General features: G+C 36.0%; 1 protein-coding gene across 2 annotated transcripts in view; it reads left to right on the forward strand.

Annotated features, from left to right (window-relative positions):
* Window positions 1–22,004, forward strand: part of ThrRS (threonine--tRNA ligase) — a 236,872-nt gene that overhangs the window by 133,101 nt on the left and 81,767 nt on the right. For both annotated transcript variants that reach the window (XM_090368570.1, XM_090368569.1), the window contains exons 11-12: window positions 4,181–4,251; window positions 16,704–16,866. In XM_090368570.1, the coding sequence (XP_090224696.1) occupies window positions 4,181–4,251; window positions 16,704–16,866 (234 nt within the window). The remainder of the gene's footprint in view (window positions 1–4,180; window positions 4,252–16,703; window positions 16,867–22,004) is intronic.

Here is a 22,004-nt window from a genome sequence, read left to right on the forward strand (position 1 = left end):
AACATAGCCTGTAAAATCAAGCAAATTATAATATTAAAGAAATTACACCTAATTCTGTTTTTGCACGAACTTTTTTTACACGAATTTGGTTTAACACGAATTCAAAATAAATATTTCATTCTCTTTTTACGCGAGTCATTTTGATTTAACACGATTTCTATGAATTTTTTTTTGCCTAAATTCTAAGAAAATTTTTTTTATTTGTGGCATATTAGTATCATTTCTATATTACACGCACCAATAGATTGGATAACAGCTAGTGTATGCGTTTTGAAACGCGTGCTTTTGCTTACCAATGTGTACGTCTAGGTATCTATGAATCGTCAACGTTTTTATTGAATTTGGTGCACATCTACGGTATTCGTGCATTGTATCGTCGGCAGACATGTAGTAGTAAGCTCTATTTCAAAGTGAAAGGATCTTTAGTGAAATTTGTGCACATATAAATTTATTAATTTTGCCTATAGTCAATAAATTGTAAGTTTACAAAATTTTCATACCTTTTTTTTATTAATTATAACTGAGATATTTTTCGGTAGCCCTTATATAATGTCGAATAATTCGCCTATTACCAAAATGAAAAGGAAAGCGATTTCTTTGGAACTTAAAATTCAAATTTTAGATCGTCTTGCAACTGGACAAGGGGCTACATCTGTAGGAAAGCATTTTGGTGTACATGAAGCTACCGTAAGAACTATTAAGAAAAATGAAGCTGCAATTAGGAAGTCGGTATGTTCCTGAACAAAAGTAAGTGTTAATTCATCATCATATACAAGAGATATTGTCAAGGAAAAAATGGAAAAGGCCCTGGTAATATGGATAGAAGATCAGTCACAAAAAAGAGTACCAGTAGATGGAAATGCCATCAAGCAAACAGCACTAAGAATTTACAGACAGATTAAAGAAAAGGAGCCAAGCACTTCATCTCAGTTAAACAGAAAGTATGAATTTTCTGCGAGTACAGGTTGGATGACAGGGTTTCTTAAAAGGAATGCTCTTCATAATATAAAAATTAAAGGTGAAACTGCATCTGCAGATGAATCGGCTGCTAAAGTATTCCCGCAGGAACTTGCAAAAATTATTGAAGATGGAGGATACACTCCTGATCAAGTGTGGAATGCAGATGAAACTGGTTTCTTCTGGAAACGAATGCCGAACAGAACGTATGTAGCCAAATCGCAGAAAACTGCTGATGGTTTTAAGGTAGCTAAGGATCGTGTGACCTTATTATTTTCCTCCAACGCTTCAGGAGATCGTATGTTGAAACCACTGCTGGTAAATTGAGCCCTAAACCCACGTTCAATGAAAGGTGTAGATATCAATAAACTGCCTGTTCACTGGATGGCAAACAAGAAGGCCTGGGTGACCACTACTATTTTTACAGAATGGTTCAACAAATGTTTCGTCCCAGAAGTCAGACGTTATATGAATTTGAAAGGTCTCGAATTTAAAGTTCTTCTGATTCTTGACAATGCACCCGGCCATCCTGTCTTGGAACACCCAAACGTACAAATTTTATTTCTGCCACCTAATACTACATCTTTGATACAACCGCTAGACCAAGGTATAATTGCGACAATTAAAACATACTACGTAAAACGAACATTCCAACACGTTTTGGACAAACTGAATGATGAAACACTAACAGTCATTGATGTGTGGAAGAAATTCTCAATTATGGATTGTATCAATCAAGTTGGATTAGCGTTAACTGAATTAAAACCAGCAACTTTAAATGCGTGTTGGAAAGCGGTTTGGCCACAATGTGTCAAAAGCAAAGATCTCATCATCCCTAATACGACCGAATTTCCCAACATCATTACAATGGCACACAAAATTGGTGGAGAAGGATTCGATGATCTATCGTTTGAAGATATTGATGAATTGTTAACCGACAAAGCCCTAAGCGAAGATGAAATATTAGAGGTTGTCCTTGGGACTCCTTATCCCACAGAACGTAGTGATAATGAAGAAAATGATCCTGTTCTAAATGCAGATTTAATAAAAGAAGGTCTGGAACTGGCCAGAAAATTAGGTAATCATTTTGTCAAACATGACCCTAATGAGGAACGCGCTGGGAAGTTTCAACGCGAACTGAAGTTGTTGACAGCTCTTACAGAGAATTATATAACGGCCTAACCAAAACACGAACACAACGATTAATAACTGAATTCGTTCGTAAAACCGGTGAAACATCAGCACCAGAGGAGACTCGTGCTGATTTTGCTGAAGAGATCACAGAAAGAATTTCATTAATAGAGGAAGAAGACGATGTCCACAACATTTCTAGTGATGGCAGTGATATTCCAGTCGTACGCAAATGTATGCGCCGTTTATTATCAGAAAGTGAAAATGAATAAAATCTTGTTATGTGTAAAACAGATTTTTTTTGTTCATGAAGAATTTTTTTTCATTTCATATGCATACAAATTTATTTTAGTACATTTTAATTACATATTATTACATGTGTATTTTGTTGAAATAAAATAATAAGCTTAAAACGAATATTTTATGTGTTTTTTTTTTAATTATTTTTACTGATTTTTTTAGATCCGGAACCAATCTTCTTTTCTTACATAAATACAATGTCTTTTTTTACACAAATTTTTTTTACACGTATTTTTCAGGAACGTATCTATCGTGTAAAAACAGAATTAGGTGTATTTATGACTTACAAATGTTAAAGAATGTTTATTCTTTAACATTTATAAGTCATAAATAATTTCATCATCATCGACTATATGCACACTCGATGATCACTCATTATTGGCTCGGCACTCGTTGGTTTATTGCACAAGGAGTCATCTTTGTCAGAAATGCTTCAAGAGGCATTTTTTTCTAAGATAATCTTCTCTTTTCTTTATAAATTTCAATAGCATGCATAAGCATTTTTTAACGGAACGCACAAATTGCAACTAACTTGATTTGTGCAGAGTAACAAGTTTACGAAGCTTAAAAAAAGGAATGAAGAGAAGATTCTGAAAATTTATTTATGTTTTTTATTGAAGATTTCATGGAAGTGGAAACACATTTCACCATAATAACTTAAAAAACCACACAATTCCAGTTATCGGTATTTTCGCAAATGCAACTACATGGAGTTTACTACCCATTTATAATTGCTTGCACTAACAGAAAAGCCCAATAAACCGGAAAGTGCAAATCGTTTTTATTGTTTTATGGTAGTGACCTCCAGAAATGTGTTTTAGAAAAATATCACAAAAGCGTTCAAAATTGATTCTTATAACAGAACATACGATAACGATGAAAGTGTAGTGCATTTTAATGATTTTAATTGGTTTGTTTTAATTTGTTTTAATTGTAAATGCAATTTACACTATAAAAATGACCTTACAGAGAGTTATATAGCAAACTTCAACTTCCGAGGTTGTGGAACGAATTACTAAAAAAGCAGTGTGTTATTGGGTTCACATTATGATATTTTTGTGATACAATGGTGTCTCTGGAATGGATTAATATCGTAAAGCGGGGGTACACTGTATCGTATAGCTACAAGCATGGTTTGAAATGTGGTATTTATGAATGTTTAACATTCAATTTTTTTTTTTTTTTTTTTTTTGCAATTAATGTTCATATTTTCGATTTTGTTGATACTTGATACTTAAAGAGAAAAAAAAAAAAAAAACTCAAACCTTGGAACTTGTAAAGCAGCAACTGCCTGTATTGAAATAAAAATGGAAGTTTAAAGGTTTTGAGCAAAAATTGTTTCCAACATAGAACCAGACAATGAAAGAAGCTGCATGTTCAAATTAAATTGAATGATCTGATGAACAGTTACAGATTTGTTTTAGAAAAGAAGGGAGGGAAAGAAACAATATTGTATATGTATATTTTATTTCATTAAATTTTTATATAATAACTTTTAAGTTTTACTGAGTTATTTACCAATCATAGTGCAATATTGATGAAAATGGGATAAAAATTTACAGGTTACAGCTTTTATGGAATCTGTCCATGACTGTTTAAATGAAAAAAATGTGCAAGCTATAGTATATGTTTCTACTACATGTCATTTTTTTTTTTTGGATTATTTGTTGTGCATTACTGCAGGATAAGCTGATTTTCTAGGTGCATTAGATAGTTTTTAGTTGGAATTAAAATAATTTTTATCTTGGTAGTTTAATCAAACATTATTTAAATACTTTTTCTTTTATAATAGGAAAATATGTTTTGTTTTGAAGTTGACAAGGAGAATTTTGCATTGAAGCCTATGAACTGTCCTGGACATTGGTAAGTTATCAACAAATAAATAATATCATTTTGATTAATTGGATTGCATTGCCAGTCTACTCATGATGGTAATGGCAAATTAACAATATGTAATGTTATTAAATAATCCAAACTTTGTCCCTCCAAGGTGGTTATAAAAGATTTTTAGAGAAATAACAACATGCTCTGCAACATAATCCAAATTAGATAATTGAGTATAAGATATCTTCATAAGAGTTTCAAAAAGATATTGAAAATTTTCTTTCATAATCTTTAATTTTTTATCATTCTTCTCTTAACTAAAAAAATTTATTTCCCACCTAAACTTTGCTACAAAATGAATGTTTCCAGCAGATAAGAGAGCATAAGAATGATCAGCTGTCTTAATATAAAACCATTTTACTTCCCTCTTATTCTAGTTAAGTAATTCTTTAAGTACTTCTTAAAATCTCAATATATAATTAAGATATATAAACTTTCAGTTGCAGCATTTAGAAAATTACGTTTGATACTCTTTGTATGAATACAGAAAATCATATCTAAAATGGAATGTGAAGAATCTCAATAAATTTTCATTTTAATCAATTTCCATTTCTTAGATGTGCTTACCAGTACTGACTAACAGTTAACTTGCAGTTACTTATCCAATATATTTTTTAAACTCTATACAGAATACACATCATAGATACTTTATATGCACGTTGTCACTGTAGTTATAAATTTCAAATATGGCTTTCAAAACAGTCATTCTTCCACTTCAGCTTTAGTAGATGGCATTGGCCAAAAAACAACAGAAATTGCCTGTTTTGTTTTGTCATTCTTGCATTAAATGATCCTAGACATTCTTACATTATTTGGGTTATCATCCATACTTTTTTTGTTTTCTTTCCACACAACAGGATGTTCACTGCACATTGTTGACGTTATTGAAATTTTCCTATTTATCAGCATTTATCCAGTCATAATAAGACATTTTTTTTATCTGACATAACTGTTCCATAAATCCAGATAAAAACAACAAGATGCACCTTTGAGCATTTGCCACCAGTGCAGAATTCTGCCTTTAAGCATGTTTTGTGAGGCAATGCACAAAAAAAAAAAAAAAAAAATTTATATCCATCAATAAACAAGAACAGTTTGTCAGCCGGTTTAGTACTGTCATACATGCCTCCTGCTTCTTCACAAACTTGATTGAAAACTGTTGTATAACGCAAGCAATTCATTTGAAGCTTTGAATTCATTTTTATCTGACATAACTGTTCCTAGAAATTGCACAGGCACAAATGTAGCATGAATAGTAAGGAACACAAATTACACTACGTTGTTAAAAAGCAATACTTCAATACTCTGAAGATGAAAATATGTAACTATAAGTCTGCCACACTGGCTATTAACTGCTCACTCGTATGATAGAAATAGAAACAGTGATAATGGAATTACAGTAGATTCCGATTATTTGGGATTCATTGGAACTAGTGCATTTTGGCGTGAATAAGCGGCTGCCCCAATTATCTGAAGTTTCACATAAAAAAAAGTTAAAAATACACTGGACCCCCTGCTTTACAACTGGTTCACTGTACAATCAAATCATGTTACGATGGAGTCACCATAGTAAAGTACCGTTCACTATACAATGTGTAGTAATTGTGATCACGTTTGTGAATTGAATTTTAATTCTATTAAACAGCGATTCTAATTAGCGAAAATAGAAGGAATATTATCTACAGGCTATAAAAGTAAAGATATATTAAGCACAAATTTACCTTTTATTACCTTACCAATACAAAATTAGAATACAGAATACATGAAAATTGGAAGAATATACATGATAATCGGAATAATTAATACATACTGTAATATGTATATGCTAACTAGTTGACATTTCTGTTCACTGACATTTGTTGGTGGGGTTAAAATTTAAAACAGTAAAAAGATAAGCAATCAATAACAAAGAACACGGCACACACAAATTGCAAGTAACATGATATGCACAAGTGAGAACAGAGTAACAAGTTACGAACTTTAAAAATAGGAATGAAGAGAAGATTCTGAAAATTAATTTTTTTATATGATTGAAGATTCCATGGAAGTGTAAACACATTTCACCATAATAACCCGCACAATTCCAGCTGTCGGTATTATCGCAAATTCAATAAGATGGAGTTTACTATCCGTTTATGATAGATTGCACAAACAGAAAAGCCCAATAAACAGATGACTGCTAAACTCCATCTTATTTTTATTGTTTTATGGTTGTGACCTCCAGAAATCTGACCAAATCACGTGGTACGGTCGGAGACGATCATAGGGTAATCTTCAGTGCTGTGGTCTCCTGCCTCAATTAAACAGCATGTTGTCCCAATTAAGCAAAGTAAACCCTGACCCTGGCTATTTTCTTGATTGGGTTCTGTTTTTTAAGATTTGCCCCAAGTAAACAGCTGCCCCAATTAACCGGAATCCACTGTATTATTATTATTATTTTTTTTTAACAACGTAGTGTAATTTGAGTTCCTGACTTTTAATGCTTTGAACTGCTGTTTTCCTAATATATCAGCCACTTCCTTTGTATACTTGTTATATGGAAATGGGCAGATCCTGTGTTCTTGCACTCGTAACCCATTCCCATGCGTTTTCATTTGTGTTTTAGTTTCCAGTTTTGCTCAATTTTCTTCATTATAACAATCCAACCATTAAGCTCCTTTATATCCTTGTTCACTTTTAAAATCTTATACACCCGTGTGTTCCATAACTTAACTGTAGAATTTAACTAGCTGCAGTTACTTTTGTCCTCAGATCTAACACAACCTTCTTTTTAGGTACCATGGCTGTAATTGCAGTAACTGAATTCCAACTAAAGGAAACTAGAGTATGTGTGCATTCCTTATCCATCACTTTGCAGTTTTATTTGTTGTTTTATTAGTAGCTGTCCCCATGAATGAGCTATTTAGCATAATATCATGTGCCACATAAGTTTTAAGGATCAGGCATAACTTTAATTTTTCATTAAGGTCAGAGATAGCAAACTATCTCTGACCTTAATAAAACATTTAAAAATGATTTTTTTTTTTTTGTTACTTTCGACAAAAGAAAACTTTTATTAATGCTTCTCAAAATAAAAAGAAAAAATTTATAAACATAAAATATAAATAACACGAAACTATTAGTCACATCCATTTTTCAGTTTTTGAAATAGTAATAGAAATAGAGGCATGTGATGCAAGAAAGCAAGCATATGAGCTTATGTAGCATCAGCCAAAAAAAAAAAATTCACACAACCATTCCCTCTAAACGTTTGTCCAGTTCCTCCTTGAATGTTTTTAAGCTGTCAACTTCCACAACCACAGATGGAAGTTTGTTCCAGAAATTAACCAACCGCTGGCTAAAGGCAAATTTCTGCACACCTTTCCTCAATTTGAATTTATGCCCCCTTAGGTTCGTAATCTGAGCAAGCAGAAGAGTCCCATCAGAATTCAGCGTGCTCAACCCATTCAGGGCCTTATACAACTCAATCAGATAACCTCGCAGGTGCCTAGTCTCCAGCTACTGCAATTTCCAGAACTTAAGCCTCTCGTGGTAAGAGGACCCCGTCTTTCCCCTCACCAGTCTTGTTGCCCTTCTCTGTACACACTCAAGCAAATATACATTCTTCCTAAAATGAGGCCTGCAGACCTGTACACAGTAATCAAGGCATGGCGTGACTATTGCCTTATACAAAGGGATAATCTCCTCCTTTTCCCTGCTAGCAAAATTCCTGTATATCATTGACAAAACCCCATGACCTGCTCTGGCATTCTGTCTGCATTGCTCAGAAAACTTCGTATCTGACTGCACAATTACTCCCAGGTCTTTTTCGTTCTCTACCACCTTAAGTGTAGTACTACACAGTTGGTACGTTTCTCTGGGGTTACTTCTACCCATATGCAGTACTTTGCATTTGTCAAGGTTAAACTTCATTTGTCACTTCTTAGCCCATCTGCCCAAATTATCTAGATCCTGTTGCAGTAGTACACTGCCATTACTGTCATTAATAACCCTACCAACCTTTGTATCATCTGCAAACTTCGACATTAAACCTGATATACCTTCATCAATATCATTGATAAATATACAAAACAACAGTGAACCCAACACCGAACCCTGTGGGACTCCACTAATAACATTAGTCCACGAAGAGCAGCACCCATTTATTACCACCCTCTGTCTTCTGCCACTCAACCATCCTTTTATCCATTGTAGCAACTTACCCTTAATACCCTTCTGCTCTAATTTGTACAGTAGTCTTCCATGTGCAACAGTGTCAAAAGCTTTCCTGAAATCCAAGTATATGATATCAAAATTATTTTTTGCATCCAGTTCCTTTGTAACCACATCATAGTAGCCACTCAAATTGGTCAGACAAGACTTTCTCTTAACAAACCCATGCTGTGTCTGAATTATTGCTACAGTCTTGTCTAGATGATCCTGCAATGCATCTTTAACCAGCGACTCCATTATTTTACCTGGAACAGAAGTTAAACTAACTGGTCTGTAATTACTTGTGCATTAAATGATTATGCATGAAAAAATTTATACTTATTGATGCACTTGGATTAATATATTTTTCTAAATAAATAATAATCAAGATAATTAAACCATTTTACATGACTAATAATAATAAAGACAACTAACTATTTTATATAATAATTAAACATAAAACAGAATATCTAATTTCTGTAACAGGAGCATCAGCTGTTAGGCAGGAAATGTTTTATTTATGTTATGCTACAACCAAAACTAACAAGGTGAAGCAGATACTAAAACTAACAAGGTGAAGCAGATACCAAAACTAACAGATACAGGTATGCTGTATCTGACAGGTTCTTCCCAAATACAATTCTGAGTAACAGTTACTGTTCAATTCCAAAATTACTCAAGTAAAACTGTATCTACATTTAGGAAGATGCAGAAAATTGGAGCATTTAACCCAGCACCAATAATTAATAATTAATGTGTAATCAGTTATTTTATCAGTTCATTGCCTAATAGTTAATTAGTTGCATGGCCTAATCTTTAATCAGTTACACAGACTAATAGATTAACAGTAGCTGCTGGCAGAGGGGAAAGTGATTCTTGTACTGCTTCTATTGAAATGCAATTGAGCAGCAGTCTGGAAAGCAAAGCAATGGGGATTTCCAGGACTGCTGGGAGTCATAGTGGAACAAGTAAATACATGGGCTGTGTTAGGGTAACAAAGAGTAGAAACAGGTGCATGTATACTTGTATGTACATACAACTATACATGCACCTGTTACCTGCACCTAGCAGTATAGTTAGTGGTGTCACACAGACATAAGCAGTGCAGAATTGAAATTTGGGGAGTACAATGTATACAGAAAGAATAGACAGGACAGGAAGGGAGGAGGGATTGTGCTGTTAGTTAAGAAACACAAAATCTAAGGAGGGGCATCCAATTTGATGTCGGTGGACAGTGCAATGTTGAGTCTGGTGTGACATAAGCACTGGAAAAGGAAAAATGAGAGTAGGTGTGTGTTATCGGCCTAATGATTCTGATGAGTATAATGAGCAGTTGTGCAGAGAAATAGGGGGCCAGTAAATCAGAGTGTCTTATAATGGGGGATTTTAATTTTCCAGAGATTGACTGGAATTTGTGGGTTGGTCACTCACACACTAGCAAGGCTTTTGTTGATTTATTGGATGATTGTTTTCTACAGCAGCATGTTTGGGAGGCAACTAGAGGGAGTAATACTCTTGATCTGATTATCAGTAGTGATTCTTCATGCATTAAGAATCTGCAGATAAAGGAACCACTAGGTGGCAGTGATCGCAGTGTGCTGAAGTGGAATTTACTCAGCGGTAACTACCACCAGGGGTAAAGGGAAGGGTTTTTGCTTTTGGAAAGGTGACTACGGTGGTCTGAGACAGTATTTAAATTCTATACGGTGGGACCAACTGATGATGTTAACAACAACAAATTCAAAATGGGAAGCATTCAAAGAAATAATGTTGGAAGCTACTAGGCTTTTCATACCTACTAAGAAATATTGTTCAAGATTTAGGCCTAAATGGATGTCAGATGAACTAGTGAGATATGTGGCAGAGAAGAAAAATGCATGGGATATAAATTAACAGGTGACACAGAAGACTATGATAGATATAAGCTGGTCTGTAACCAAGTCACAACGGAGGTTAGGCAGGCAAAAGCAAATTATGAGAAATCTTTGACAAAGGATGCAAAGAGTTCTTTACTTATGTAAACTCTAGAGAAGGAAGGGGATGAATCAGATTGGTCCACTTGATATCGATGATTCAACCGTTGATGATTCTGCTCAGGTTGCTAACAAACAAAATAAATATTTTCACACATAAGGAGTTATTCAGGGAGGGGAATGCCAGAGGCGTATTAAACTCTGGCAGTAAAAAATCTTGTAATAACTGAGAGTAAAGTGGAGGAGAAATTGTTGAAGATAAACATAAGAAAGGCACCTGGGGTGGATGGAATCTATCCAGTTATATTATAGGAGGCAGCAAAGGAAGTAAGCAAACCCTTAGCCATATTTATGACAGCTTCCTTGGACTCAAGGGAGGTACCCATGGACTGGAAATGTGCAAATGTGACCCCAATCCACAAAGGAGGATCAGAGGGAGACAGGTAATTCCAGACCTGTTAGTTTAACTTCTGTTCCAGGGAAATTAATGGAGGCACTGGTTAAAGAAGCATTGCAGGATCATCTAGACAAGACTTCAATTATAGCTCGGACACAGCATGCGTTTGTTAAGGGAAAGTCTCATCTGACCAATTTGATTAGATACTATGATGTAGTCACAAAGGAACAGGATGCAAAGAATAATTTTGATATCATATATTTGGATCTTAGAAAGGCTTTTAATACTGTTGCGCATGGAAGACTGATGCACAAATTGGAGCAGTGTGGCATTGAAGGCAAATTGCTGCTATGGATAAAGGGAAGGTTGGGTGGGAGAAGACAGAGTGGTAATCAGTGGACACTGCTCTTCATAGACTAATGTTATTAGTGGCACCTCCCAGGGTTCAGTGTTGGGTCCATTGTTGTTTCTGTATTCATTAATGATATTGATGATGGTATATCAGACTTAATGTAAAAGTTTGCAGATGATATGAAGGTCAGCAGGGTTGTTAATGACAGTATGCTGATGCAACAGGATCTACAAAAGTTGAATAGATAGGCTCAGAGGTGGGCGAAGTTTAACATTGACAAATGTAAAATACTGCATATGGGAAGCAGCAATCCCAGAATAACATATCAACTGTGTGGTACTACACTAACAGAGGTAGAGAGTGAAAAGGACCTGGGGGTAATTGTGCAGGCAGATAAGAATTTTTCTGAGCAGTGCAGATGGTCTGCAAAAGTAGCCCATGGTGTCTTGTCAATGATATACAGCAATATTTCTAACAGGGATAAGGAGGTGATTATCCTCTTATATAAGGCAATGGTCAGGCAACACCTTGAGTATTGTATACAGGTCTGGAGGCCTCATTTTAAGAAGGCTGTAGAGCTGTTGGAACGAGTACAGAGAAGGGCAACAAGATTAGTGACTGGAACAAAGGGTTGCTCTTATGAAGAAAGGCTTAAATTTTGCAAACTACAGTGTCTGGAGACTAGACACCCGCGAGGCGATCTGATTGAGGTGTATAAAGCCTTGAATGGTTTGAGCATGCTCAATGCTGATGGGATTCTTCCTCTTGTTCAGAACAATCGCCTGAGATTCAAATTGAGGAAAAACAGTAGTAGGACAGATTGTGTGGAAGTTTGCCTTTAGCCAGTGGGTGGTTGATTGCTGGAACAAACTTGCATCTGTCATTGTATAAGTTAATAACTTAAACAGATTCAAGGCAGAACTAGACAAACATTTGGAGCGGGTGGATGAGTGAATTGAGAAGGGGGATGTGTGTGGTTTTTTTTTTTTTTTTTTTTGCTGATGGTATATACTTGCTTTCTTGTATCATGTGCTCTTGCTAATGCTAATTTTTCAGTTGAAGATTTCTACATTCAGTGTGACCACTGCCAGATTAACTTAATGTGATTACCTTCATAACAGGTAGGGTTTCCTGGTGAATCTGGAAAAAAAATTAAAACAGGTTATCCTTGTCAACAGATTACTAAAGAGTCTGAGGTTTCTGGTGAACACTGGTGTCTTTATCCATGTCTGCCCCCTCACCTCACAGTGTAACTTGTTGGAAGAAGGAAGCCTGCTATATGATTCTGAACAAACCAAGATGAGCTGTCACTATAGACTGAGCTGACAAGATTGGATAACTTATAGGATGTAAACTTGTTACTCTGGTAGCAAATTAGTCAAAACTGATACCAGCTAGGATGTTGTCTGGATTCCACTATTTTATTTAGGAACCAGGACATGGTAGCAAATGTGTTGCTTGGACAACCATTCAGATAGTTGCCACTAACATTAAATACTTAAATGCAAAGAAGTGGAATTAGCAGAACCAGATGCTATGATATTAGAAGAGCAAATAGTATCATAGAAATGAGGAGAGTGATTATAGGTAAGCTGAAGCCAAACAATAATTGTAAATTAATTTATCCTGCAAGAAAGGTCCAGTTTTCAAGTAAGATACTAGTTGTAACAATAGCTTTTTCAACTACTTTGGAAGAATGTTTAATTGTCTGGGTAGCATTATACTGTTGTTATGTGTTCAAAATTTAAGTTGGGAGTTAATGATAAAATTCATCAATGCATTTGAAGCATGAAGACTCAAAAAAGATGAAATAGTAGAGATCTTTAATGTCAAGGAATTTTATGACAAGGAAATACTAATATTGGTTGGAGTTTTAAATAGCAGTTAGTAAACGACAATTACATGTACAGGTATTTTAGCATTAGCATAGTCATATGATTCAAGAAAGCATGCTTAAACAGCATCAACCAAAAAAAAAGTCTACCCATTTCACCCATTCATTTGCTCCAAAAGTTTGTCTAATTCTTCCTTGAATTTATTTAAGCTATCAACTTCCACAATGACAGATGGAAGTTTGTTCCAGCAATCAACCACCCACTGGCTAAAGGCAAATTTCCACACATCTATTCTGCAATTGTCTTTCCTCAATTTGAATCTGTGCCCCACGTGTGTAATCTCAGCAAGAGGAAGAATCCTATCAGCTTTGAGCTAGCTGAAACCATTCAAGGCCTTATACACCTCAATCAGATCGCCTCATAGGTGCCTAATCTCCAGACACTGCAATTTGCAGAACCTTTCTTGGTAAGTGCAACCCTTTGTTCCTCTCACCAATCTTGTTGCCCTTCTCTGTACTCATTCCTGCAGCTCTACATCCTTCCTAAAATGAGGCTTCCATACTTGTATGCAGTACTCAAGGTGTGATCTGACCATTAACAAGGGGATAATCACCTTGTTATTCTGAGAAAGGTAAACCTCATAATGCTACTAGAATTGTTTTAAAGCCATGCACTTTTGATTACAAAGACAAAGTTTCAGGTGCCTCTGTAGCCAGGTGGGAAGGAGCAACAGTGCGTAGCACACGCTTCTTGATTAGACTGGGGTTAGATCCCATCACCACAAATACGGAGGATGTGGAAAGGTCAGGGAATAACCACCGCATATTCCCAGAGCAATATGGCCTTAGTTGCTAATGCTCCTAAAAACCAAAAAACAACAGCAAAGTTTCAGCATAAAAATAGTCAAGTTTTCATAGACCAAGCATTACAGAGACAAGCATAGTTCACTGTATAATTACAGAAAAGGAAGTTAAACAACTAGTGGAAGGTTGCCCTTCCACTAGTTGTTTAAGGATATATAGATATATATGAGGTTGGTTCAATAAAGAATTGCCCTGACCTAGCTGCAGAGGTGCTAGCCTGTTGATTCTTTGCACAGGTTTTAGCCCTTCTCTACATAGCCACCGTGCAGATTTACACATTTTTCCCTTCGATGGATGAAGCCACGGATGCTGTTTTTGTAGAAGTGGTGAGGTTCGTCTTTGAACCATGACTGTCATCAGGGAAGTGGGTCCCTTGAAGAAATGATTTGAGGGAAGGAAACAAGAAGTCCGATGGTGCAAGATTGGGTGAGTGGGCTGGATGGGACAGTATTTCATCCACAAGTGGCCGCTTCTGTTGTTGCAATTTCAGAAGTGTAACTGGGATATTGTCTTGAAGCATTCTCACACCTTTGGACAGCATACCACACCTACATGTTTTGATTTTCTCCCGTAATTTTGTGAGTAAGTTGGCATAATAGGCACCTGTAATTGTTCTGCCTTTCGCGCTGGTAATCAGTCATTGTTATGCTTTTCTCATCCCAAAACACTGTCAGCAAGACCTTTCCTGCTGACACTTGGACCCTTGCCTTCTTGGGGGGGGGGGACCATGATGTCGCCATTCCATGGACTGATTTTTACTTTCAGGGTCGAAATGGTGTATCCAACTTTCATCCTGAGTGATTAGATGAGAGAAAAAGTCTTCCTCATTTTTTTGGCACAGGGCTAACAACTTTTGTGATTTCTGTTGTTGATCAGCCTTCTGGAAAGCAGTCAATAATCGGGGAATCTATCTTGCACTCAATTTCCGTAAATGGAGTTGGTCGTGAAGGACTGTTTCGACAGAGCCCACACTAATCATCACCTCCTGGGACAATTCACGCACAGTTATCCGGCGATCTTCCATGATTAACGACTCCACTTTTCTGATCATGCTGTCAACAATGGCTGAATGGGGACGACCTGGAATGGGCTCAGATTCTACCAATGTCCGACCATACCTAAACTGTCAATGCCAGTGCTTCATAATGCCATAGGATAGCGTTTCATCCTTGTATACAGCAGTCATCTCCTCGTGAATTTCTTTAGAAGATTTCCCCTTCAAGAATAGATACTGGATCACAGCTCTGGCTTCAACTTTGTCCATGATGCTACTTCGTAACACGTTCAGCTCTGTAAGAGAAAAACAAATTAAGACACAGGGCTGAAATTTTACACCTTTAGTACAGAGATATGTATGATGCTACACAAAATATCATGACTCTGCGATATGTGAACCACCCTCAAGATAAGGATATACAGAGAATCTGAGCTTGATTGTGACCATCGTCTTGTGAGCAAATTAAAAATAAGATTTCTAAAAAGACCAAAAATGATGAGGTATAAAAAAAAGTGTTGAAATGAACAAAAACTGAAAAGTTTTCAGAATTGACAACCAACTATTAAATATAGAAACTGCCTTGCTCAAAAGTTAATAGCATTTCTGATGCTAACATAATGTTGTATGAAGAAAGCAAACATTTAAGAGAATTTTAGGAGAAGCTGATATGTAAATTTGACCTACATGGATTTGGATGATGATAACGATGATAGAATGCTGATCTAACCTAACCCTTTTGAAACTTAAAGTGAATAATGGCATTTTCAAGCTAATTATACCTAATAAAACTAAAAGCAGTTCTCTCATTACCTGATGTATTTGCATAGAATTGTAGAGTGCTGAAACATTTTTCACTCAAAACAATGCAAGTTAAGATGAAGAACTAGAAATCTTTAGATAAAGAGAGCAGTATGACCCAGAATTTTTCTTTTTTTCAGGGCATGAGAATTTTTACAAAAAAAAATCTGCACTGTCTGCTTTATTATTCATATCTTTGTCAGTGTGTTTTGTATATTCATTGTTTTCACAGATCCCTTGTTGAAACTAAAAAAAAAAAAAAGTTGCATATTAAACTATATTTCACATATTTCCTTGCTGTACATAAAATAAACCCCATAATTTACCTAATGCGCTGGCTTTTCTAACTGTTTAGTCTGTTAGTTTGGGAGGGCTTAAACAGTTACATGGGCAAAATCTGGTTTACCTTTCTGGTGTTTGCTATAGCAGCAAAGCAAATTCAAATTGAGGAAAGGCAGTTGTAGGATAGTTGTGCGGAAGTTTGCCTTTAGCCAGCAGGTGGTTGATTGCTGGAACAAACTTCCATCTGTCATTGTAGAAGTTGATAGCTTAAACAGATTCAAGGCAGAACTAGACAAACATTTGGAGTGAGTCTTTGGGTGAAATGAGAAGGGTGTGTGTTTTTGGCTGATGCTATATAAGCTTGCTTTCTTGCATCATGTGCCCTTGCTAATGCTAATAGCACTAACAGCAAGCCATCTTCTACATGATAGTCTCATCATTTGTTATTGTTATTTACCAGGGTTTGATGTGAAATTGCCAAATTATTAGTGTTGATTTTTGGCTAGATTTTTACTTCAATCTGGAACACTAACATTGGTGGTAAAGTTTCATCCCCCTCCATTTGGTTTTTTGAACTCACTTAAGTTGAAATGCTTATTTTCTTATTTTGCATTTTAAATTAATGCCAGTTTACTGTAAATAGTCTAAGCACTGTATTTTGGGTGATTATTTTTCATGTAAGAATTTAATAACATGAATATACAAGGTAATAGCTGAAAATAAGTTTTGTTTTCCCTTCTTAGTTTAATGTTTGATCACCGTCCTCGCTCTTGGAGAGAATTGCCTATTAGATTTGCAGATTTTGGTGTTTTGCATCGCAATGAAATATCAGGTGCTTTAAGCGGACTAACAAGGGTGAGAAGATTCCAACAAGATGATGCCCATATCTTTTGTGCTGTAGATCAGGTATGATTTTAAGTGTGTCTAATTTAAATTTAAGTATTATGCTGAAGTCCATTATACATAATCAAAACCAGTTATTGACTATACAGGGTCATCAAGAATGCAATAACTGTTTTGAATGGCTATATTTTTTTATGTCTTGGGCTGGCATTGATAAGTTTTATATCACTAAAAATTTTTTTAAAGACAGGTGTTTTTTTTGTTTTTTTTAATACCAGTTGCTGATGTACCCTGTTGGGGAGAATGCTGTTAGCAAGATGGAGTATACTCCTCGGCAGTGTTCTTTGTGTGAAAAGGTTTTATCAAACTGACAGTTTTGTTAGATTGCATCATGAGTTTAAAGTGATATTTAGTTATAGAAAAGGTCCAGAAAGGTTAACAATTTTAGTGCTAGTAAAGAATTTTGAACAGTCTGGCTCTATGATGTACAAGAAGTGCATTGTTAGCAAAAAGAAGTCCGTGAGGATACCTGAAAATATTACAACTATACAGGAAGTGATTATTTGTATCCCAAGGAAATCTGTGAAATGGTTATCACAACAGCTGAGTTTAAAACAAACAAACATCCTCTTTAAGCACTATTTGATGAGACTAACCCTTTCCTTACGGTAAGGCAATTTGCCCACTTTGATTCTTTTTGCTCAGTGTTGATGGCATTCTTCCTCTTGCTGAGAGTACACACATGAGAGGGCATAAATTCAAATTGACAGAAGTTTGCCTTTAGCCAGTGGGCAATTGATTGTTGGAACAAACTTTCATCCGTCGTTGTGGAAGTGCGTACTTTGAATAAATTGAAGGAAGAACTAGACAAATTACTGGAGGGATGGGCAAGTGATGTGAGAAGAACTAATACTAATCTTTTGAAAGGATATTTGATATTAGCTTGACAACCCTCTCATGAGTTTGTTTTGTAAAAGTGTGGACTCTTTGTAGCCTGAAGTGTCATTTCCGGTAAGGGTGGTTCTGTGGAATGATTCTGTATGGAATTTTGAAGTTTTGTGAAAAATGAAAACATTTGTACATAAATGCTTTTAAATATTAATTTTTTCTTGGCTTTATTGCTCGTAATTAATGTAAAATTGTCAAAAAATGAAGCTAGAATTTACAAAAAAAAAAAAAAATTATTAGAAAGTATATTTATATAATTCTCTGTAGAATTCATAAAACTGTTTCCCTAAAATTCAAATTCTAAACCTATAACCATCAAATTCAAAAATGTTTCGTTTACCAGCTATACTGTTCAGATGTTTCTGTATTACACTGAAGTGGTGTGCTCACTGTTAATGGGCAGATGTATATTAACATATGACTCACCCATTTATCTGCAGTCAGCTGGAATAAGCTCACATTGAATAGGTGTTTTTTATGTGTTTTTACATTTTCACATGAGTGGTTTTACCGAGCAGCAAATCTGCATCAATCTTTTTTCCCCAAATTATTGAAAAGTGCAACAGAAACCTATGGAATGCTGAAAATAGCTTTTAGAGAAGATGTATCATTCAAAGATTTTAGTTATTTGCGAAGCTCGAAGAAGGCCACTTGACCTTTGAAGATAATCTTTGTTGTGGCTAATCTTCAGCTTCAAATCCAGTTGGTTCAATCACTCAGGTTTGTGACCTGATCAGGAATGATCTGCTTTGACTATCCATGAAGTTGCTAGTGTAATCAATATTTCTTATGGGACATGTCGATCAATTTTAACACAAGGTTTCAAAAAAATGAAATGTGCTTCAGCCATGTTTGTGCCTCACATCCTCTTTGATGATCATAGCAGCAAGTTCTTGCATGTCAGGATTCTTGTCAATGTGTTAATGCTGCAAAACCACACTTCATTTCTTCCATCATTAGTGATGAAAAATCATTGGTGTATGGCTCTCACTCAGAAACAAAGGCATCAGTCCTGTAAAGGAAAGATGCTGGCATCTTCAAGGAACAAAAAAGCAAGGCATCTCAATCAAATGTGAAGATCATTATGAATTTGCCCTGGTCAGACAGTGAACCAGAAATACTACAAACACCTCTGTGACAACTGCATGATTCTGTTCAGATAAAACGTTCACTGAAAATGTGGGCTTTGGGGAATTGGTGCTTGCATCATGACAGTACATGCACGCTCAAGAATTTCTTGTAAACATCTCAGCATTATGGTCTCTCATCTGTGATACTTTTTTCAGTTTAGCTCTCTGTAAAAAAAATTTTTTTTTTCCCCTTGAAAAGGTCACTTTGAAAGGTCACAGCAACTGAGAAAATATTAAGAACATGACCCAGGAAAATTTGAGAACTAATTCCAGACAAAAGCCTATTGTGGTATCAGGAACGCTACCAGAAGTTGTAGAAGCATTAGAATTAGTGTTATACAGCAAGAAGACTATTTTTGAAGGTGGTCTGCATCTAAATAGCCAATAAGCATCATAATTTCACAAATATTAGTTAATAATATTTTTATTGCAATCGGTGAATAGAAATAAGGTTTTACATAACATAGAGTCCTTGAACCTTTTAATTACACCTCATATTGTATTCTTATATTGTACACCTCATATTGTATTCTTATATTGTACACCTCATTCTTATTAAGCATACGTTTCAAGAAACTTTTAATGTTTTAAGATTTCTGAAAGTTTGGTAGGTTTGCCAATAAGTGGAAAGCAAAAATTTGATAATTTTCAAAAAATCATAATCTGAGACCCAGTTTTATTATACAGTGGACCCCCGCTTTACAATTGGTTCACTATACGATCAAATCACTTTAAGATGGGCTCTCCATAATAAAATACCATTCGTTATACGATATGTAGTAAGTGCCAGTCATTGTGATCATATTGCAAATTGAATTTTAATTCTATTAAATGGCGTTTCTAATAAGCAAAAATAGGAGGAATATTATCAACAGCCTATAAAAGTGAAGATAAGATGCACAAATTTACACTTTATTACCTTACCAATTAACAAAATTAAATGATACATGAAAATTGGAAGAATATTTTCCACAGGATTGCAAAATAAAAATAAATTTATGCTTATGTACATAGAATAATTAATGCTGCAATAAACGTACACCGATGAGCCAAAACATTATGACCAGCGAGTCATTATGCAAATCAAAGCAACTGCGGGTGAACTACAGCACATGCATGGGTCGGGACACGGTATAAAAAACAACTGATACTGAGATCCGTTAATCAGTGTTAATCTTGTTCTTCAGATAGGAAAGGCAGTGGATTTAAGCGAGTTTGACAGAGGCCAAATTGTAATGGCCAGACGACTGGGTCAGAGCATATATGAAAGGTTACAGCTGGTGGGATGCTCATGGTCAGCCTTGGTTAGTACCTACCGAAAGTGGTCTGAGGAGGGAAAACCCACAAACCGCCGGCGAAGTGTTGGATGACCACGCCTCATCGATGCTTGAGGTGAGCAAAGGCTCTTCTGGATGGTACATGGCAACAGAAAGGTGACTGTGGCGCAACTCGCTGGTAATTGGAATGCTGGCGACAGGAGCAATGTGTTACAACACACAGTACGTCGAACCCTGCTGAAAATGGGGCTTTGTAGCCGCAGGCCACTTCGAGTGTCCATGCTAACCATGGTTCACCAGCGACAGTGCCCTCGATGGGCACGCGAGCATCGAAACTAGACCTTGAGTGATTGGAAGAAGGTCGTCTGGCCCGATGAATCACGTTTCCCGTTGCACCACGTGTGTGTCATTTACCTGGGGAAGGATGCCGCCTAGATGCACCTTGGGACAAAAACAACGGCAGCGGTGTCATGCTTTGGGCGATGTTCTGCTGAGATACCCTGGGTCTAGTCATCCAGATGTCTACCACCTACCTAAACATCATTGCTGACCAGGTACACCCTTTCATGGCAACAGTCTTACCTTCTGGCAGTGCCATCTTTCAGCAGAATAATGCGCCATGCCATACCGCCCGAATTGTTCGAGACTGGTTCGTGAAACATGAGAAAGACTTCCAGGTATTGCCCTGGCCTCCAAATTCCCCAGACATCAATCCCATCGAGCAGCTATGGTTTGTGTTGGAACAGGAACTCCGATCTGCGGCATCTCAACCACGGAGCTTACAGGAGTTAAAGAATCTGCTGGGTATGTGTTAGTACCAGATACCACAAAACACATTTAGAAATCATGTAGCATCCATGCCTCACCGGGTACGAGTTGTTTTGGCTGCACGTGGAGGACATCATATTAGGTAAGTGGTCATAATGTTTTGACTCATCAGTGTATATACATACTAACTAATTGATATGTCAGTTCACTGACATTGTTTTTTTTTTTTTTTTTTGAGGGAGGTTGTAAAATTTAAAACAGTAAAGAAGATAAGCAATCAATAACAAAGAATACAACATGCACAAATTGCAACTAGGTGCCTCCGTAGCCAGATGGGAAGGAGCAGCAGTGTGTAGCACACGCTTCTTGATTAGACTGGGGTTCGAGCCCGTCACCACCAAATACAGAGGATGCAGAAAGGTCAGGGAATGACCACCGCATATCCCGGAGCAATATGGCCTTAGTTGCTAATGCTCCTAAAAACCAAATAACAAACAAACAATTGCAACTAACATGATATGCAAAAGTTGAGATATGGTTTAACAAGTTTACATAGCTTAAAAAATAGGAATGAAGAGAAAATTCTGAAAATTTATTTATGTTTTTTATGATTGAAGATTTCATGGAAGGGGAAACACATTTCACCATAATAATGTAAAAACCCACAGAATTCCAGCTATCGGTATTATTGCAAATGCAATAAGATCGAGTTTACTACCCATTTATAATAGATTCCACTAACAGAAAAGCCCAATAAACCAGAAACTACAAGTTGTTTTATGGTAGTGAATTTTCTAAATGTGCTTGAGAAAAATATCACAAAGGTATTAAAAATTGAATCTTATAACCAAACATATGATAATGATGAAAGTGTAGTGCATTTTAATGATTTTAATTGGTATTTTGAAATTTTATTCTATAAAGTGGCTGATTCTCGTAACTAGTGATCATGTTAACCGTTGCTAGTCGTTTCACTTTATGTTAGAATTACGATTATCTCTGACAGGATCAAACGGTCCTTTCTCTCAGCCAATAATAGCATTTGCAAACATGTTGGCTGCATGTTTTGTTTTTGCAT

Source organism: Mastigoproctus giganteus, chromosome 2 (assembly GCF_048544385.1).
Source record: "Mastigoproctus giganteus isolate SK-2022 chromosome 2, ASM4854438v1, whole genome shotgun sequence".
Classification (NCBI taxonomy): Eukaryota; Metazoa; Arthropoda; class Arachnida; order Uropygi; family Thelyphonidae; genus Mastigoproctus; species Mastigoproctus giganteus.